Source organism: Calonectris borealis, unplaced genomic scaffold, assembly GCF_964195595.1.
Source record: "Calonectris borealis unplaced genomic scaffold, bCalBor7.hap1.2 HAP1_SCAFFOLD_300, whole genome shotgun sequence".
NCBI classification, from domain to species: domain Eukaryota; kingdom Metazoa; phylum Chordata; class Aves; order Procellariiformes; family Procellariidae; genus Calonectris; species Calonectris borealis.
This window is the reverse complement of record NW_027441683.1, coordinates 1-18776: the sequence shown is the minus strand read 5'-3', so window position 1 is coordinate 18776 and position 18776 is coordinate 1. Positions and strand designations below refer to the sequence as shown.

At 71.7% G+C, this 18776-nt stretch overlaps 2 protein-coding genes across 2 annotated transcripts; both read right to left on the bottom strand.

The window, feature by feature from the left end:
• Positions 1-584: 584 nt before the first annotated feature.
• Positions 585-4390, bottom strand: LOC142077549 (uncharacterized). Its single transcript, XM_075139496.1, has 2 exons — positions 3343-4390; positions 585-950 (listed from the first exon to the last, which is right to left on the bottom strand). The coding sequence occupies exon 1, from the start codon at positions 4073-4075 to the stop codon at positions 3467-3469; it is 609 nt and encodes a 202-aa protein (XP_074995597.1). The 5' UTR covers positions 4076-4390; the 3' UTR covers positions 585-950; positions 3343-3466.
• On the bottom strand, positions 4296-17648 carry LOC142077550 (uncharacterized). The gene is given in 13 exon segments (XM_075139497.1): positions 4296-4300; positions 4727-5314; positions 6980-11246; positions 11248-11700; positions 11845-11950; positions 12038-12133; positions 12417-12467; positions 12596-12628; positions 13006-13059; positions 14384-14461; positions 14550-14705; positions 14802-14901; positions 17575-17648. Coding segments are annotated over 12 exon segments (5943 nt in total). The 5' UTR covers positions 14858-14901; positions 17575-17648.
• Between the last annotated feature and the right edge of the window lie 1128 nt (positions 17649-18776).

The following is an 18776-nucleotide window of genomic DNA, read 5'->3' as shown; positions in this document are numbered from 1 at the left end:
GTCCCCGGTGGGTCCTGGGGGTCCTGGGGGGGGGTGGGGGTCCCGGGGTGATTTTGGGGGCCCCAGGGGGGGCAGATGGGGGTCCCGGGGGGTCCCAGAGGATATGGGGGTCCCGGGGGGGATTTGGGGGGGTGCCGGGGGGGTTCGGGGGTGTTGGGGTCCCGGGGGTCCCCATGTGCCCCTCCCCCCCCGTGGTGAAAAGTGAACTGCCACAGCCCCACCCCCACCCTGCATCAAGCCCCGCCCCCTCCCAGCGACCACACCTCCCAAGCCCCAACCCCCTAGCGACCACACCCTCCCAGGCCCCACCCCCAGCGACCACACCCTCCCAAGCCCCACCCCTCAGCGACCACACCCTCCCAGGCCCCCACCCCCCCAGCGACCACACCCTCCCAAGCCCCACCCCTCAGCGACCACACCCTCCCAAGCCCCACCCCCGAGCGACCACACCCTCCCAGGCCCCACCCCCCAGCGACCACACCCTCCCAAGCCCCACCCCCCCAGCGACCACACCCTCCCAAGCCCCACCCCCCAGCGACCACACCCTCCCAAGCCCCGCCCCCCCCAGAGACCACACCCACAGCTGCCATTGGCCTTTTTATCTGTAAAACGCACCGGGGTGGGGGTGGGAGAGGAAGGGGGGGGCGGGGCGTGAAAGGCAGGGGTGGGCGTGTCAAAGGGGCGGGGCGTGAAGAGAAAGGGCGGGGCCTGGCGAGAAGGGGGCGGGGTCTGGAGAGAAGGGGGCGGGGCTCCAGGGCTATGGGGAGCTGCAAGAGAAGAAAGGGGTGAGGGGGGGGGGCAAGGGCGGGCTGCCCCACGGCTGCCCCACGGCCGCCCCACGGCCGCCCCACGGCTGCCCACGGCCGCCCCACACCTACCGGCCACCGGCCGCCGCGGGGGCCCCGGCGAGCGGGCTGCTGGGTCCTCGGCGCGGGCGGCACCCGGCGGCGCTGCGGGGGATAGGGGTCAGCCCCACGGCGCTCGCTGCCCCACGGCGCTGCCGCCCCACGGCGCTCGCTGCCCCCTCCCCCGCCCCGGCAGGGAGCTGGCCCCACCCAGGTTTGCGTGCCCCACGGCCAGCCCCATAGCCCCTCCTCCCAGCCCCATAGCCAGCCCCACGGCCAGCCCCATAACCCCCCTCCATCACAGCCTGCCCCACATCTCACTGCCAGCCCCATAGCCAGCCCCACAGCTCCCCCCACAGCCTGCCCCACATCCTACCGCCAGCCCCACGGCCAGCCCCATAGCCCCCCCTCCCCAGCCCCACATCTCACTGCCAGCCCATAGCCAGCCCCCCCAGCCCCACATCTCACTGCCAGCCCCATAGCCAGCCCCATAGCCCCCCCCAGCCCCACAGCCTGCCCCACATCTCACTGCCAGCCCCATAGCCAGCCCCATAGCTCCCCCCAGCCCCACAGCCTGCCCCACATCTCACTGTCAGCCCCATAGCCAGCCCCATAGCCCCCCCCAGCCCCACAGCCTGCCCCACATCTCACTGCCAGCCCCATAGCCAGCCCCACAGCCCCCCCCCAGCCCCACACCCCACTGACAGCCCCCTCTGCCCCCCAAGTGGCTGCAAGCGCCTTGTGTCCCCTCCCCCAAACCTGCCCCATAGGCAGGGGGGCCGCCCCCCACATCTGCCCCCCAAGTGATCCGCACCCCCTCCCCAGCCCCACTGATCTGCCCCCCAAGCCCCTCACGCTGCCCCCCAAACGAGCACGGCGTCTGCCCCACAACAGCTCCTCGAAACGAACGCGGCGTCTGCCCCTCCCCCCCCCCCAAAACGAGCAGGGCGTGGCCCACGGCCCCGCCCCCCCAAGCGGGGAACGCCTGCCCCATAACCCCCCGTCAAAACCAGCCTAACGAACGAGCACGGCGCGCCCCATAGCGCCCCCCAAGTGGGCACATCCCCCCTATGGGCCCCATAGATCTGCCCCCCAAGTGGCCACATCTCACCCCATAGATCCGCCCCCCAACTGGGCGTCACCTCCGAGCCCCCAGGCCCCCAGATCTGCCCCCCAAGTGGCCACAACATCCCCCCTATGGGCCCCATAGATCTGCCCCATAGATCTGCCCCCCAAGTGGCCACCTCTCACCCATAGATCCACCCCCCAACTGGGCGTCACCTCTAAGCCCCCAGCCCCACAGATCTGCCCCCCAAGTGGGCCCCATATGGTGTGCTCTCCCTATGGGTCCCACAGATCTGCCCCACAGATCTGCCCCCCAGCCCCACAGATCTGCCCCCCAAGTGGCCACAACGCCCCCCTATGGGCCCCATAGATCTGCCCCATAGATCCGCCCCCCAAGTGGCCACAACATCCCCCCTATGGGCCCCACAGATCTGCCCCCCAAGGGGACACATCTCACCCCATAGATCCGCCCCCCAACTGGGTGTCACCTCCAAGCCCCCAGACCCACAGATCTGCCCCCCAAGTGGCCACAACATCCCCCTATGGGCCCCATAGATCTGCCCCCCAAGTGGCCACAACATCCCCCTATGGGCCCCATAGATCTGCCCCCCAAGTGGGCCCCATATGGTGTGCCCTCCCTATGGGCCCCATAGATCTGCCCCATAGATCCGCCCCCCAAGTGGCCACAACATCCCCCTATGGGCCCCATAGATCTGCCCCCCAAGTGGCCACATCTCACCCCATAGATCCGCCCCCCCAACTGGGCGTCGCCTCCAAGCCCCAGCCCCCCAGATCCGCCCCCCAAGTGGCCACAACGTCCCCCTATGGGCCCCACAGATCTGCCCCACAGATCTGCCCCCCAAGTGGGCCCCATATGGTGTGCCCTCCCTATGGGCCCCATAGATCTGCCCCATAGATCTGCCCCCCAGCCCCACAGATCTGCCCCCCAAATGGCCACAACGCCCCCCTATGGGCCCCATAAGATCTGCCCCCCAGCCCCACCACAGATCTGCCCCCCAAGTGGCCACAACGCCCCCCTATGGGCCCCATAGATCTGCCCCCCAGCCCCATAGATCTGCCCCCCAAGTGGCCACATCTCACCCCATATATCTGCCCCCCAACTGGGCGTCACCTCCAAGCCCCCAGCCCCACAGATCCGCCCCCCAAGTGGCCACAACGTCCCCTATGGGCCCCATAGATCTGCCCCATAAATCCGCCCCCCAAGTGGCCACAACGTCCCCCCTATGGGCCCCACAGATCTGCCCCCCAAGTGGCCACAACGTCCCCCCTATGGGCCCCATAGATCTGCCCCACACCTCACCCCATAGATCTGCCCCCCCCCCCCCAACCGCACATGCTGCACCCCCCACGGCTCCGCCCCACGGCTCCGCCCCACGGCTCCGCCCCACGCCTCTGCCCCACGGCTCCTCACCTCCGCCAGTCCCGTGGTGGGGGGGTGGGGCGAGCGACGGCGCTGCCGAGGACTCCGCGCGTCCGGCGTGGGGGAGGGGGCAGGGGGCGGGGGCGGGGCCACGCCACGTGTGGGGCAGAGGCCGCTATGGGGCAGGGGACACCCAGGACCCCCACGTCACCCCCCCGCCGCTGGCCACCGTCCCCGAGGAGGCCCAGGCGGCCTCTTGGGTGACGTCCCCCCACCCCCCCGCCCCTCCCCCGCCGTACTGGGCCCCAGTGGCCGCCGCGTACTGGGAGGCCTCCGCCCCTCCCCCCGCCGCCGCCGCCGCCGCGTACTGGGCGGCGCCGGCGGCGTACTGGGCGGCGCTGGTGGCGTACTGGGCGGCCTCCCCCCCGCCGGCGGCGTACTGGGTGACCTCGGTTCCCGGGGTCGTATACTGGGAGGCGGCCAGTTGGGCGGCGCCGGCGTACTGGGCGTACTGGGAGGCGGCGGCGGCGGCGGCGGCGGCTCCGCCCGTCCCAGTCGCGTACTGGGAACCGGTGGCTACGGCGTACTGGTTAGCGGCGTACTGGTACTGCGCCCCGCTCATCCCGGTACCGTACTGGGAAACCCCGCTGTTATACTGGGCCGCCCCCATCCCGTACTGGGCCGCCCCCATCCCGTACTGGGCGTTATACTGGGCCGCCCCCATCCCGTACTGGGCGTTATACTGGGAAGCTCCCATCCCGTACTGGGCCATGCGGGACGCCATGGCGGGGGTGATGGCGAAAGGGGAGGGGGAACGGGGAGGGGTGGCGCCCCCTCCCCCCCCCAGCCCCGCCCCCACCCGGTGATGGTAACAGCACCCCCCTCCCCCCCCCAGGCGATGCAGGCAGGCGCCCAAGCGCCCCGCCCCGCCCCCCCCCGCCCCCCCGTTACCATGGAAACGGTGCAGGCAGGTACCCAGGCGTCCGCCGCACCCCAGCCCCACGTTACCCTGGAAACGATGGAGGCAGGAACCCAAACGCCCGGTTGGAAAACCGCACACCCCTCCCCCACCCCCCACCCCTCCCCCCACCCCCCCTCCCCCCCCGCGCCAAAAAGGGGAACCCGGCGTCCGGGGTAACAACCCCCCCCTCCCCCCGTTCGCCCCGGGGTGGCTAAAAAAGGGGTGGCGGGACGAGGGAAGGCCCCTCCCCCGCTTCCCCTCCCCCCTAGAAGGGGGAAGGGCCCTCGGGGGGAGCCGCCCATCCCCCCCCGCCCCGGGGTGAGGGAGAGGAGGGAGCCGGGCGGGCGGGGGGAGGGGCGCAAGCCCCGCCCCGGGGTGAGGGGAGAGGAGGGAACCGGGCGGGCGGGGGAGGGGAACGCCCCCCGCCCCCGTGGCGCTTTTGGCGGGGGTGAGGGATAAGAGGGCGGGGCGGGCCGGGGTCGGGCGTGGCCTCGGAGGCGGGCGTGGCGGCGGCGGCGGGAGCGGCCGCCGCGGGGGCGGGCGTGGCGGGCGTGGCGGGCGTGGCGGGGGTCTCGGTGGCGGTGGTGGTGGCGGTGGCGGTGGTGGTGGCGGGGGGGGGAGGGGATTGGGGGCCGGCGGATGGCGGGGGAGGGGCGGCGGCGGCGGCGGCGGCGGCGGCGGCGGCGCCGGGCGGGGGCTCCATGTACCGTGTGCCGTGGGGCGAGGTTTCCCAGCGGTGACGGCGGCGGCGGGAGCCGGAACCGCCGAGGCGGCCGAGGAAGAGGAAGAGGAGGAAGAGGAAGAGGAAGAGGAAGAGGAGGAGGAAGAGGAAGAGGAGGAGGAGGAGGAGGAGGAAGAGGAGGAGGAGGAGGAGGAGGAGGAGGAGGAGGAGGAAGAGGAGGAGGAGGAGGAGGAGGAGGAGGAGGAGGAGGAAGAGCTGCTGGAGCTGCGGCGTTTGCGGCGGGTGACGAGGGGGGCGCGGCCCTCCCGGGCGTCGGCCGAGGGCGCCGAGGGCGGGGCCGGTGGCACCGCGGGGCGGCGGCGGCGGCGGCGCTCGGGGACCTGTGGGGGGACAAGAAGGGGTCAGGGGGGTGGGGGAGGGGGGGGGGGGGTGGCACCCCTGGGGACGGGGGAGACCGAGAGGGGAGCCCCAGGGGGCAGGGGATGAGGGAGATGGCACCCAGGGGGCAGGGGACAAGGGACAGGGCACCCAGGGGACAGGGTCAGTGGCACCCAGGGGACAGGGGACAAGGGTGGGTGACACCCCAGGGACAGGGCACCCTGGGCAATGAGCCCTCGGGGACAGGGGACAAGGGACAGGGCACCCAGGGGACGCAGCACCCGGGTGGGTGACACCCCCGGGGACAGGGGACAAGGGACAGGGCACCCAGGGGACACGGGACAGGGTCAGTGGCACCCAGGGGACGCGGCACCCAGATGGGTGACACCCCTGGGGACAGGGGACAGGGTTAAGGGCACCCCAGGGACAGGGGACACCAAGAGGGGAGCCCTTGGGGACAGGGACAAGGGTGGGTGACACCCCAGGGACAGGGCACCCTGGGCAATGAACCCTTGGGGACAGGGGACAGGGTCAGTGGCACCCAGGGGACGTGGGACAGGGTTAAGGGCACCCAGGGGACGCGGCACCCAGGTGGTGACACCCCAGGGGACGGGGGACAGGACACAGGGAGCTCTTGGGGACAGGGGACAAGGGAGATGGCACCCAAGGGACAGGGGACAGGGCCAGTGGCACCCAGGGGACGCGGCACCCAGGTGGTGACACCCCAGGGGACAGGGGACAGGGTTAATGGCACCCAGGGGACAGGGGACACGGGACAGGGCACCCAGGGGACAGGGTCAGTGGCACCCAGGGGACATGGCACAAGGGTGGGTGACACCCCAGGGGACAGGGGACAGGACACAGGGAGCCCTTAGGGACAGGGGACAAGGGAGATGGCACCCAAGGGACAGGTGACAGGGTCAGTGGCACCCAGGGGACGCGGCACCCAGGTGGTGACACCCCCGGGGACAGGGGACACCGTCAGGGGAGCCCCAGGATGCGCCCCTCCCCCCCCTTCCCCCCCCCAGGGACACCGAGGGGGACACGGGGGGGAGGGGACACCATGGGGGGGACATGGGGGGAGGGGACACGGGGGGGGAGGGGACATGGGAAGGGAGACACGGGGGGGAGGGGACACCATGGGGGGGACATGGGCGGGGGAGGGGACACGGGGGGGGAGGGGACACCATGGGGGGGACATGGGCGGGGGAGGGGACACGGGGGGGGAGGGGACACCATGGGGGGACACGGGGGGGAGGGGACATGGGAAGGGGGACACGGGGGGGGGAGGGGACACGGGGGGGGAGGGGACACGGGAAGGGGGACACGGGGGGGGGAGGGGACACAGGGGCGGGAGGGGACACCATGGGGGGGACACGGGGGGACGGGACACCATAAGGGGGACATGGGGGGGAGGGGACACGGGGGGGAGGGGACACGGGAAGGGGGACACGGGGGGGGGGAGGGGACACCATGGGGGGGACATGGGCGGGGGAGGGGACACGGGAAGGGGGACATGGGGGGAGGGGACACAGTGGGGGGGGCAACACGGGGGGGAGGGGACACAGTGGGGGGGACTCGGGGGGGGGGGGGAGGGGACACCATGGGGGGCCACAAGGGGGGAAGGGGACACGGGGGGGGAGGGCCGCGCGGGGGGAGGGGCTCACTCTGTCTGGGCGGCGTCGGGCGGGGCGGCCGGGGGGCCGGCGAGGGGGGGCCGGATTCGGAGGAGCTGGAGCTGGAGTCGGAGTCCGAGGAGGAGGAGGAGGAGGAAGAGGAGGAGGAGGAGGAGGAGGAAGAAGAGGAGGAGGAGGAGGAGGAGGAGCCGCGCTTCTCCTGGCCGGGCGGGGCGGCGGCCACGGGGACGCTGCCTGGACTGGTGGCACTGGGAGCACTGGTGTCGGCGAGAGCGCTGGTGACGCTGGTGTCCGCGGCGGTGACACTGGTGACGCTGGTGTCCATGGTGGTGACACTGGTGACACTGGCGACACTGGGAGCACTGGTGTCCATGGCGGCACTGGTGACACTGGGAGGACTGGTGGAACTGGTATCCACGGCGGCACTGGTGACACTGGGAGCACTGGTGACACTGGGAGCACTGGTGAAACTGCTATCCACGGCGGCACTGGTGACACTGGGAGCACTGGTGACACTGGGACCACGGGTGGAACTGGCGTCCATGGCAGCACTGGTGACACTGGGAGCACGGGTGGAACTGGCGTCCATGGCGGCACTGGTGACACTGGGAGCACTGGTGACACTGGTATCCACGGCGACACTGGGAGCACTGGTGACACTGGGAGCGCTGGCAGAACTGGTGTCCATGGCAGCACTGGTGACACTGGGAGCGATGGGGACACTGCCAGCACTGGTGGTACTGGTGACACTGGTGTCCCTAGGAGCGATGGTGACGCTGCCGGCACTGGTGACACTGGTGACACTGGGAGCGACGCTTACGCTGCCAGCACTGGTGGCACTGGTGGCACTGGTGACACTGGGAACAACGCTGACGCTGCCGGCACTGGTGGCAATGGTGACACTGGTGTCCCTGGGAGCAATCATGACACTGCCAGCACTGGTGACACTGGGAGCGATGGTGACACTGCCGCCACTGGTGTTACTGGCAGCACTGGTGACACTGGTGTCCCTGGGAGCGACGGCGACACCGCCGGCACTGGTGTTACTGGTAGCACTGGTGTCCCTGGGAGTGATGGCAACACCGCCAGCACTGGTGTTACTGGTAGCACTGGTGACACTGGTGTCCCTGGGAGCGACAGCGATGCCGCCGGCACTGGTGTTACTGGTAGCACTGGTGACACTGGTGTCCCTGGGAGTGACAACGACACCGCCGGCACTGGTGTTACTGGTAGCACTGGTGTCCCTGGGAGCGACAGCGACACCGCCGGCACTGGTGTTACTGGTAGCACTGGTGACACTGGTGTCCCTGGGAGCGACGGCGACGCCGCCGGCACTGGTGTTACTGGTAGCACTGGTGACACTGGTGTCCCTGGGAGTGACGGCGACGCTGCCGGCACTGGTGTTACTGGTAGCACTGGTGACACTGGTATCCCTGGGAGCGACGGCGCCGCCGCCGGCACTGGTGTTACTGGTAGCACTGGTGACACTGGTGTCCCTGGGAGCAACGGCGCCGCCGCCGGCACTGGTGTTACTGGTAGCACTGGTGTCCACGCTGCCGCCGCCGGCCCTGGTGACGCCGGCGGCCGTGGCGGTGACGGCGGCGCCCGCGGTGCCGCTCCGTGCGGCGGCGACGCCGGTGTCCGCGGTGGCACTGGTGACACTGGGAGCACTGGTGACTGCGGCCGCGGTGGCGGCGGCTTTGGTGACAACGTCCCTGGCGGTGCCGGTGGTGCCGGCAACACCCGCGGCGGCGGTGCCGGCGCTGGCAACACCCGTGGTGGCGGTGACACCCACGGCGGCGCTGGTGACGCCGGCGTTCTTGGTGGCCGCGGCGGTGGTGACAGCGGTGCCCTTGGTGGGGACGGCGGCGGTGGCAGCCAGGGCGGCGGCGCCGGTGACGGCGCCCGCGGTGACCTTGGTGTCCACGGCGGCACCCACGGTGACGGCGCCGGCGGCGTCCGCGGTGGCCTTGGCGCTGGCGCCCACGGTGCCGACCCCCGCGGTGGCCTTGGTGACGGCGCCGCCGTTAGCGCCCGCGGTGACGCCGGCGGCCGCCGGCTCCGCCTTGGGGAGCTCCCGCGCCGGCATGGCGGTGCCGGGCGTCGCCGGCCGCTCGGGCGCCATCTTCTCCAGGACGGGCGGTGACACCGGGTGACCCGGCTCCTCCTCGCGGCGCGGGAGGCCACCGGGCTCGGTGGCGCGGCTCAGCCGCGGCGGCGAGGGGCCGCGGGGCTTCTCCAGGGTCTCCACCGGCCGCGCCGCGGCAACGCCGCCGGGCGGCTCCGGTTTGGGCGGCGGCGGCGGTGGCGGCTTGGAGACGGGCAGCAGGCGGGGGATGGGTTTGGCGTGGACGGGCGGCGGCAGCGCCGAAGCGGCAACGGGGGAGGAGGGGAGGCTGAGGCGCGAGGCCGGCAGCAGCTTTGCCGGCGCGCCGGCGGCACGCAGCCCGGCGCTCAGTGCTCGCGGCAAGCCCGGCGGCGGCGGGGGCGGGGTGCCCAGTTTGCCGGCGGCGCTCGGCATGGTTCGCGGCGGCGCCGGCTTCGGTACGGCTGGCGTCGGCGATCTGGCGACGGTCGGCGTCGCCGTCAGGGCCGGTTTCACCTCGGTGGCCGGTGGCGGTTTGGCGACGCCGTTTTGCGCCGGCGCCGCTCTCGCCTCGCCGGGCGGCGGTTTGGGGGCGGGCGGCTGCGCCGGCTTCGCCTCGACGGCCGGCGGCGGTTTGGCGACGCTCGCCGGCGACGTCACCACCGGCGTCACCACCGGCATGGCTTTCGGGAGGTTCGGCGACGCCGCGGCGGCGGGCGCGGTTTTGGGGGGCTGCGGCGGAGCCCCAACTTTCGGCTCGACGACCGGCATGGCTTTCGGCAGTCCGGCCGGCAGCGGCGACGTCGCCGGCGGCTTCACCGGGCTCTGCTGCGCCGGCGTCATCGGTGGCGCCGCTTTCGCGTCGGCGCCCGCTCTCGGGACGTTGGGCTGGGCCGGCTGTGCCGGCGGCTGGGCCGGTTTCGCCTCGGCGAGGCCCGGTTTGGGCGGCGGTGGCGGCGCCGCCGGTCTCGCCTCGCCCGCCGCCGGCGCTTTGCCGAGGTTTTGCTGGGCGGCGGCCGGTTTGGCGACGTTCGGTTGCGGCGAAGGCGCCGGTTTCGCCTCGGCGGCGGGCGCCGGCTTCGCCTCGGTGGCGGGCGCCGCTTTGGTGCCGGCGGGCGCCGGCTTCGCCTCGTTAGCGGGCGCCGGCTTGACGCCGCTGGCCGCCTCGGCGGCCGGTGCCGGTTTGGCGCCGCCGGCCTGCGCCGCCTTCACCTCGGCGGCCGCTTTGGCGCCGGTCGGCGTTTTCGCCTCGGCGGCCGCTTTGCTGGAAAGCGGCGTCGCCGGCGTCGCCGCCTCGGTGCCGGGAGGCGCCGGCTGCGGGGGGAGGGGCTGCGCCCCGCCGCCGATCGGCACCCACTTGGGGGCGGCCGGCTTGGCCTCGGCGCCGGGCGCGGCTTTGGCTAAGCTGGGGGGGGGCTGCGGCGCCGCCGGGTGCAGCTCGGCGATGGGCACCCACTTGGGGCGGGCGGGGGGGGGCGGGGCGGCGGGGGGGGGAGGGGAAGGGGCTTTGGTTTTGGGGGGGGAGGGGGAGGGGCTGGGGGTCTTGGCTTTGCGGGCGGGGGAGGGGGTGGAGCTGCGGCGGCGGCGGCGGGAGGGGGAGCGGGAAGAGGCTCGCGCCCGTTTTTTGGGGCGGGGGGAGGAGAGGGAGCGGCTGCGGCGGCCGCCGCGCCGGGATTTGCCGGAAGAATCGGAACGGCTACGGCGCCCGAGACCCCGCCCGCGGCGCCGGCGATCGGGGGAGGAGAGGGAGCGGCTGCGCCGCGCCGGCGTGGAACCCGAACGACCGCGTCGAGGGGTGCGGGACCGGGAACGACCCCCGCGTCGCGCCGGCGAGCGCGAGCGCCGTCGCGCCGGCGAGCGGGATCGTCGGCGCGCCGGGGAACGGGAACGGCGTCGCGCCGGCGAGCGGGAACGGGAACGGCGCCGCCCCGGCGAGCGCGTACGGGAACGGCCCCATCGCCCGCCGGCGCGACCGCGAGACCAAGCGCGGCCGCGAGGGGAGCGGGAGCGGGAACGGGCGCGGCGCGCCGGCGAGCGGGATTTGTTGCGGCGCGGCGGCGTGCGGGAGCGGGAACGCGGCGGCCAGCGGATGGGACTGGTGGAATTGGGGCGCCAAAGCGGGGTGCGGGAGCGGGAGCGGCCGCGCCGAGGCGGGGTGCGGGAACGCGAACGACCGCGCCGGCGGCTGCGGGATCGGTTACGCCGGGGGCGGGGTACGGGAACGGTTGCGTCGCGCCGGGGTGCGGCTTCGGGAACGGGCACCGCCACCGCCGCGGCGGCTGCCGCCGGTGCCGGGGGGGCTGCGGGAACGGGAGCGGTCGCGGCGAGGGCGGGAACGTTTGGGCGGGGTGGGGGAGGGGTCGCGGCGAGGGGCGGGCGGGGTTTTGGCGCGGCGAGGGGGTTCGGGGGAGGGGCTGGAGGCGGCGCGGCGAGGGGGCGGCACCGGGGTGGGGGAGCGGCGGGCGGCGGCGGGCGGGGAGGGGGAGGCGGCGGCGGTGGCGGCGGGCGGGGGTTGGGCGGGGGAGGGCTCGGCGAGGGGCGGGGCTTGGGCGGGCGGCGGCGGCGGCGGGCTCACGGGCGTCGCCGCTCGGGGCTCCTCGGCGGCTGCCGGCGGCGGCGCTGGTGACGCCGGCGGGGGCTGCTGCGGCTCCGGCTCCGGCGTTCCCTGGGGTGGGGGGGGGGGGGGGAAAAAACACCAAGCGGGGGAGGGGTGAGAATTTTGTTTGGGGGGGGGGAGGTGGGGAAGGCGGGGGAGGGGAGGAAAACAGGGCGGGGCACCCCCCACCCCCGGCCCCGCCCCGCAGCTCACCTCCGGTGCGGCGGCGAGGTTCGGTGGCGCCGAGGCCGGCGCCGGTTCTTCCTTCTGGCGCTGGGTCGTGGGGGTCGGGGGCTTCGGGGCGGTGGCGCTGCGGGACCTGCGGGGGTGGGGCGGGGGGGTTTGTGGGTGGGGGAGGGGATTTGGGGGGGAGGGGGGAGGGGGGGGAGGGGTTCTGGGTACTCACCGGCTGCGGGAGGAGGCGGAGGAGGAGGAGGAGGCGGCGGGGGAGGAAGAGCGCTCTTCCCGGCGGCTTTTCTGAGAAGCTGATTCGCTGGTGGATCTGGGGGGGGGGGGGGGGGGGCGGGGTGAAGGGGGGAGGGGAGAAAGATGGGCGTGAGTGGGGGGAGGGGACACGAGGGGGGGGGGCCGGGTGGGAGGGGGAGGGGACACGAGGGGGGGCACAGGGGGGAGGGGACACGAGGGGGGGAGGGGACACGGGGGGGAGGGGACACGGGGGGGGAGGGGACACGGGGGGGGAGGAAGGGACACGAGGGAGGGGCACAGGGGGGAGGGGCCACGAGGTGTGGGGGAGGGGCCACGAGGTGTGGGGGAGGGGGTCTCACCTCTTGCGCTTCTTCTCTTTGGCCTTGTGCTTGCTCTTCGGGCTGGGAGAGCTGATTGGAGGAGATAAGTGATGTCATCAGTGAGGTCACGGCCTCACCCCTCCCCCCCACCCCCTGACCCCCCCCCCACGCCCCCCCTGACCCCCCCCCAAATTCGCACTCCACCCCTCCCCCCTCACCGGTGCTTCCGCTTCTTGGCCTCCGACTCCGACCTGGGGAAGGAGATGGCGGGGCTGAGCGAGGGGGCGGCCCCACGGCGCTGCCCCACGGCGCTGCCCCACGGCTGCCCCACGGCGCTGCCCTATGGCTGCCCCCCCACGGCGCTGCCCCATGGCTGCCCCCCCACGGCGCTGCCCCACGGCTGCACCCCCACGGCGCTGCCCCACGGCGCTGCCCTATGGCTGCACCCCCACGGCGCTGCCCCACGGCGCTGCCCCACGGCGCTGCCCCACGGCACTGCCCCATGGCTGCACCCCCACGGCTGCCCCACGGCGCTGCCCCACGGCTGCCCCACGGCGCTGCCCCATGGCTGCACCCCCACGGCTGCCCCACGGGTGCCCCACGGCGCTGCCCCACGGCGCTGCCCCACCTGTGCTTCTTCTTCTTGGAGCTCTTCTTCCTCTCCCCGGAGCGGCTGGCCGACCTGCGGGACAGAGCCGTGAGGAGCCAGCGCCCCCACACCCCCCAAAGTCACCCCAAAAATCAGCCCCGAACCCCCCAAGTCACCCCCTGAACCCAACCCCCGAACCCCAAAACCAGCTCCCTTAACCCCCACATCGCTCCCCTGAACCCCAAAACCCCCCCGAACCCCCAAAATCCCTCCTGAACCCCAAAACCACCCCTTGAACCCCCCAAATCCCCTCTCGAACCCCCCGCCAAACCCCAAACTCACCCCCCTGAACCCCCAACCCCCCCCAAACTCCCCCCGAACCCCCAAACCCCCACCCCAGAACCTCCCCAAACCCCAAAACCCCCCCCGAACCCCAAAACTCCCCCCTGAACCCCCAAACCCCAAAACTCACCCCCCCGAACCCCAAAACTCCAAAACTCACCCCCCGAACCCCCAAATCTCACCCCCCTGAACTCCCAAACCCCCACGCCAGAACCTCCCCAAACCCCAAAACCCACCCCCCTGAACCCCAAAACTCCCCCCTGAACCCCCAAACCCCAAAACTCACCCCCCTGAACCCCCAAACCCCCCCCAAACCCCCCTGAACCCCCAAACCCACCCCCCCTGAACTCCCAAACCCCCCCAAACCCTAAAACTCACCCCCCCGAACCCCCAAATCTCACCCCCCTGAACTCCCAAACCCCCACGCCAGAACCTCCCCAAACCCCAAAACCCCCCCCGAACCCCAAAACTCCCCCCTGAACCCCCAAACCCCAAAACTCACCCCCCTGAACCCCCAAACCCCCCCAAACCCCCCCTGAACCCCCAAACCCACCCCCCCTGAACTCCCAAACCCCCCAAACCCTAAAACTCACCCCCCTGAACCCCCAAACCCCCCCGAACCCCCCCCGAACCCCCAAACCCCCCCTGAACCCCCAACCCCCCCCAAACCCCAAAACTCCCCCCCTGAACCCCCAAACCCCCCCCAAACCCCCCCAAACCCCCAAACCCCCCCCGAGCCCCCCAACCCCCCCGAACCCCCCTGAACCCCCCAACCCCCCCCGAACCCCCCAAACCCCCCCCGAGCCCCCCAACCCCCCCAAACCCCCCACCCCTCCGAACCCCCCAAACCCCCCCGAGCCCCCCAACCCCCCCAAACCCCCCACCCCCCCTGAACCCCCAAACCCCCCTGAACCCCAAAACCAACCCCCCTGAACCCCCAAACCCCCCCTGAACCCCCAAACCCCTCCCAAACCCCCCCTGAACCCCCAAACCCCCCTGAACCCCAAAACCAACCCCCCGAACCCCAAAACCCCCCCCTGAACCCCAAAACACCCCTGAACCCCAAAACCCCCACCTCCCCCGATCCTTCTTCTTCTTCTTCTTCTTCTGCTTGGGCGAGGGGGAGCGGGAGCTGGACGACTCCCGCGCCGCGCTGGGGGGGGGGGGCGAGACAAAACGAGGCTCAAGCCAGAGCTTTTGGGGAACCCCCCCCCCTGCACCCCAAAACCTCTGGGGGGTACCTGGGGGGGTTGGGGGGCTCCGGGGGGGGCTCCTTGGGCCGGCGGCTGGGATCGAAGGAGCTGCCGTCCACGTAGGCGTCGCTGATGCCGAACGCCGCCCGCAGGCGCTCGTTTTTCTTCTCGTTAGCCTCCGCCAGCTGATGGGTCTCGGTCACCCTGGGGGGTTAACGAAGCAGAGCTCGTTAGCGGGTGGTGGGGGGGGGTTAATGAGTGGCAGAAAAGGGGGCACAGGGGGGGTTTGGGGGGGCTCACGTGGGTTTCTGGTCGGGGGGCTCGCCCAGCGCCACGTCCTTCTCCAGCAGCATCATGCGGAAGGTGGCCACCTTCTCCTGGATCTCCCCCTCGGCGTAGCTGCGGGGGGGGGGGGGGGGAGATTTTTGGGGTGCAGGGGGGGGTTGGGGGGGGTTTGGGGTGCTGGGGAGGGGCTTGGGGGGGCGCTGAGGGGGTTTGGGGGGCGCTGAGGGGGGTTTGGGGGGCGCAGGAGGTTTTTTCGGGGGGGCGCAGGAGGGGTTTGGGGGTCCTGGGGGGTTTTGGGGGGGCGCTGGGGGGGTTTGGGGGTCCTGGGGGGTTTTAGGGGGGCGCTGGGGGGGTTTGGGGGTGCAGGAGGGGGGTTGGGGGGGTTTGGGGGGCACAGGAGGTTTTTTCGGGGGGCGCGGGGGGGGTTGGGGGTGCTGGGGGGGCACTGAGGGGGGTTTGGGGGGCGCAGGAGGTTTTTTCGGGGGGCGCAGGAGGGGTTTGGGGGTGCAGGAGGGGGGTTAGGGGCATTTTGGGGGGGCGCTGGGGGGGTTTGGGGGTGCAGGAGGGGGGTTGGGGGCATTTGGGGGGGCGCTGGGGGGGTTTGGGGGTGCAGGAGGTTTTTTCAGGGGGCGCAGGGGGGGTTGGGGGTGCTGGGGGGGGTTGGGGGGGCACTGAGGGGGGTTTGGGGGTGCAGGTTTTTTCAGGGGGCGCGGGGGGGTGGGGGCGTTTGGGGGGGGCACTGGGTTTTTGGGCGGGCGCTGAGGGGGTTTGGGGGTGCAGGAGGGGGGGTTGGGGGCATTTTGAGGGGGCGTGGGGGGGGTTTGGGGTGCTGGGGAGGGGTTTGGGGGGCGCTGAGGGGGTTTGGGGGGCGCAGGAGGTTTTTTCGGGGGGGCACAGGAGGGGTTTGGGGGTTCTGGGGGGTTTTGGGGGGGCGCTGGGGGGGTTTGGGGGTGCAGGAGGGGGGTTGGGGGCATTTTGGGGGGGGCGCTGGGGGGGTTTGGGGGTGCAGGAGGGGGGTTGGGGGGGTTTGGGGGGCGCAGGAGGTTTTTTTGGGGGGCACTGAGGGGGGTTGGGGGTGCTGGGGGGCACTGAGGTGGGATTGGGGGGCGCAGGAGGTTTTTTCGGGGGGCGCGGGGGGGTGGGGGTGTTCTGGGGAGGCGGGGGGTTTTTTGAGGGGGCGCTGGGGGGGTTTGGGGGTGCAGGAGGGGGGTTGGGGGCATTTTGGGGGGGCGCTGGGGGGGGTTGGGGGTGCAGGAGGGGGGTTGGGGGCATTTTGGGGGGGCGCTGGGGGGGTTTGGGGGTGCAGGAGGGGGGTTGGGGGCATTTTGGGGGGGCGCTGGGGGGGTTTGGGGGCACAGGAGGTTTTTTCGGGGGGCGCGGGGGGGGTTGGGGGTGCTGGGGGGGCACTGAGGGGGGGTTTGGGGGGTGCAGGAGGTTTTTTCGGGGGGCGAGGGGGCGTTTCGGGGGGGCAGGGGGTTTTTTGGGGGGGCGCGGGGGGGTTGGGGGTGCAGGAGGGGGGGTTGGGGGCATTTTGAGGGGGCGCGGGGGGGGTTTGGGGTGCTGGGGAGGGGTTTGGGGGGGCGCTGAGGGGGTTTGGGGGGCGCAGGAGGTTTTTTCGGGGGGGCGCAGGAGGGGTTTGGGGGTTCTGGGGGGTTTTGGGGGGGCGCTGGGGGGGTTTGGGGGTGCAGGAGGGGGGTTGGGGGGGTTTGGGGGGCGCAGGAGGTCTTTTTGGGGGGCGCGGGGGGGGTTGGGGGTGCTGGGGGGGCACTGAGGGGGGTTTGGGGGGTGCAGGAGGTTTTTTCAGGGGGCGCGGGGGGGTGGGGGCGTTTTGGGGGGGCACTGGGTTTTTGGGGGGGCGCTGGGGGGGTTTGGGGGTGCAGGAGGGGGGGTTGGGGGCATTTTGAAGGGGCGCAGGGGGGGTTGGGGTGCTGGGGAGGGGCTTGGGGGGGCGCTGAGGGGGTTTGGGGGGCGCTGAGGGGGTTTGGGGGTGCAGGAGGGGGGGTTGGGGGCATTTTGAGGGGGCGCAGGGGGGGTTGGGGTGCTGGGGAGGGGCTTGGGGGGGCGCTGAGGGGGTTTGGGGGGCGCTGAGGGGGTTTGGGGGGCGCAGGAGGTTTTTTTGGGGGGTGCAGGGGGGGTTTGGGGGTCCTGGGGGGTTTTGGGGGGGCGCTGAGGGGGTTTGGGGGTGCAGGAGGTTTTTTCGGGGGGCGCGGGGGGGGTTGGGGGCATTTGGGGGGGGCAGGGGTTTTTTAGAGGGTGCTGGGGAGATTTGGGGGTGCAGGAGGTTTTTTCGGGGGGCGCAAGGGGTGTTTGGGGGCATTTTGGGGGGGCGCTGGGTTTTTTGAGGGTGCAGGGGGGGTTGGGGGCACTTGGGGGGGCGCTGGGGTGGTTTGGGGGTACAGGAGGGGGTGTTGGGGGCATTTTGGGGGGTTTTGGGAGTGCAGGAGGTTTTTTCGGGGGGCACGGAGGGGTTGGGGCGCAGGGATTTTTTTTGGGGGGTGCAGGAGAGGTCAGGGGGTCCAAAAGGTTTTTTTGGGGGGTGCAGGGAGGAGTTTTGGGGGTGCAGCAGGGGCTTAGAGGGTGCAGCATTTTTTTTGGCGGGCGCAGGGGGGTTTTGGGGTGCAGGGTTTTTTTGGGGGGCCACAGGGGGGGAGTTTGGGGGTGCAGGGGGAGTTTTTGGGGATCCAGGAGCTTTTTGGGGGAGCACGGGGGAAGTTTTGGGGACTTGGGGGAGTTCTGGGGCGCAGGGGGGTGTTTTTGGGGCGCAGGGGGGGCGTTTGGGGGGGCTCCCCCTGTTCCTCCACCAGCTCCGAGACCTCCAGGCAGCACAGGCGGGTTTTTAGGACCCAGGGGCGAGTTTTTGGGGCACAGAGGTGCGGTTTGGGAAACACAGGGGCATTTTTGGGGCGCAGGGTCAGTTTTTGGGGCGCAGGGGTTAGTTTTGGGGCGCAGGGTGGTGTTTTGAGGGGGCTCCCCCCTGTTCCTCCATCACCTGCAGAGCTCCAGGCAGCACAGGTGGGTTTTTAGGACCCAGGGGGGAGTTTTTGGGGCACAGAGGTGCGGTTTTGGGGCACAAGGGTGAGCTTTTGGGGGGCACAAGTACATTTTCGGGGCGCAGGGGTCAATTTTGGGGCGCGGGGGTCAATTTTTGGGGGGGCTCCCCCCTGTTCCTCCATCACCTGCAGAGCTCCAGGCAGCACAGGCGGGTATTTAGTGCACAAAGGTGCGGTTTTGGGGCACCAGGGTGAGCTTTTGGGGGGCGCAAGTACATTTTTGGGGTGCAGGGGTCAATTTTTGGGGTGCAGGGGTCAGTTTTTGGGGGGGCTCCCCCCTGTTCCCCCATCACCTGCAGAGCCCCAGGCAGCACAGGCGGGTTTTTAGGGCACAAAGGTGCGGTTTTGGGGCACCAGGGTGAGCTTTTGGGGGGCGCAAGTACATTTTTGGGGCGCGGGGGTCAATTTTTGGGGCGCGGGGGTCAATTTTGGGGGGGCTCACCCCTGTTCCCCCATCACCTGCAGAGCCCCAGGCAGCACAGGCGGGTTTTTAGGGCACAAAGGTGCGGTTTTGGGGCACAAGGGTGAGTTTTTGGGGGGCGCAAGTACATTTTTGGGGCGTGGGGGTCAATTTTTGGGGCGCGGGGGTCAATTTTTGGGGGGGCTCACCCCTGTTCCCCCATCACCTGCAGAGCTCCAGGCAGCACAGGCGGGTTTTTAGGACCCAGGGGCGAGTTTTTGGGGCACAGAGGTGCGGTTTTGGGGCACAAGGGTGAGTTTTGGGGGGCGCAAGTACATTTTTGGGTGCAGGGGTCAATTTTTGGGGCGCGGGGGTCAGTTTTTGGGGGGGCTCCCCCCTGTTCCTCCATCACCTGCAGAGCCCCAGGCAGCACAGGCGGGTTTTTAGGGCACAAAGGTGTGGTTTTGGGGCACAAGGGTGAGTTTTTGGGGGGCGCAAGTACATTTTTGGGGCACGGGGGTCAGTTTTTGGGGCGTGGGG

Bases quoted from the DNA above. Each gene is read 5' to 3' on its own strand.
- LOC142077549 (XM_075139496.1), bottom strand. From the start codon at position 4,075: ATGGCGTCCCGCATGGCCCAGTACGGGATGGGAGCTTCCCAGTATAAC.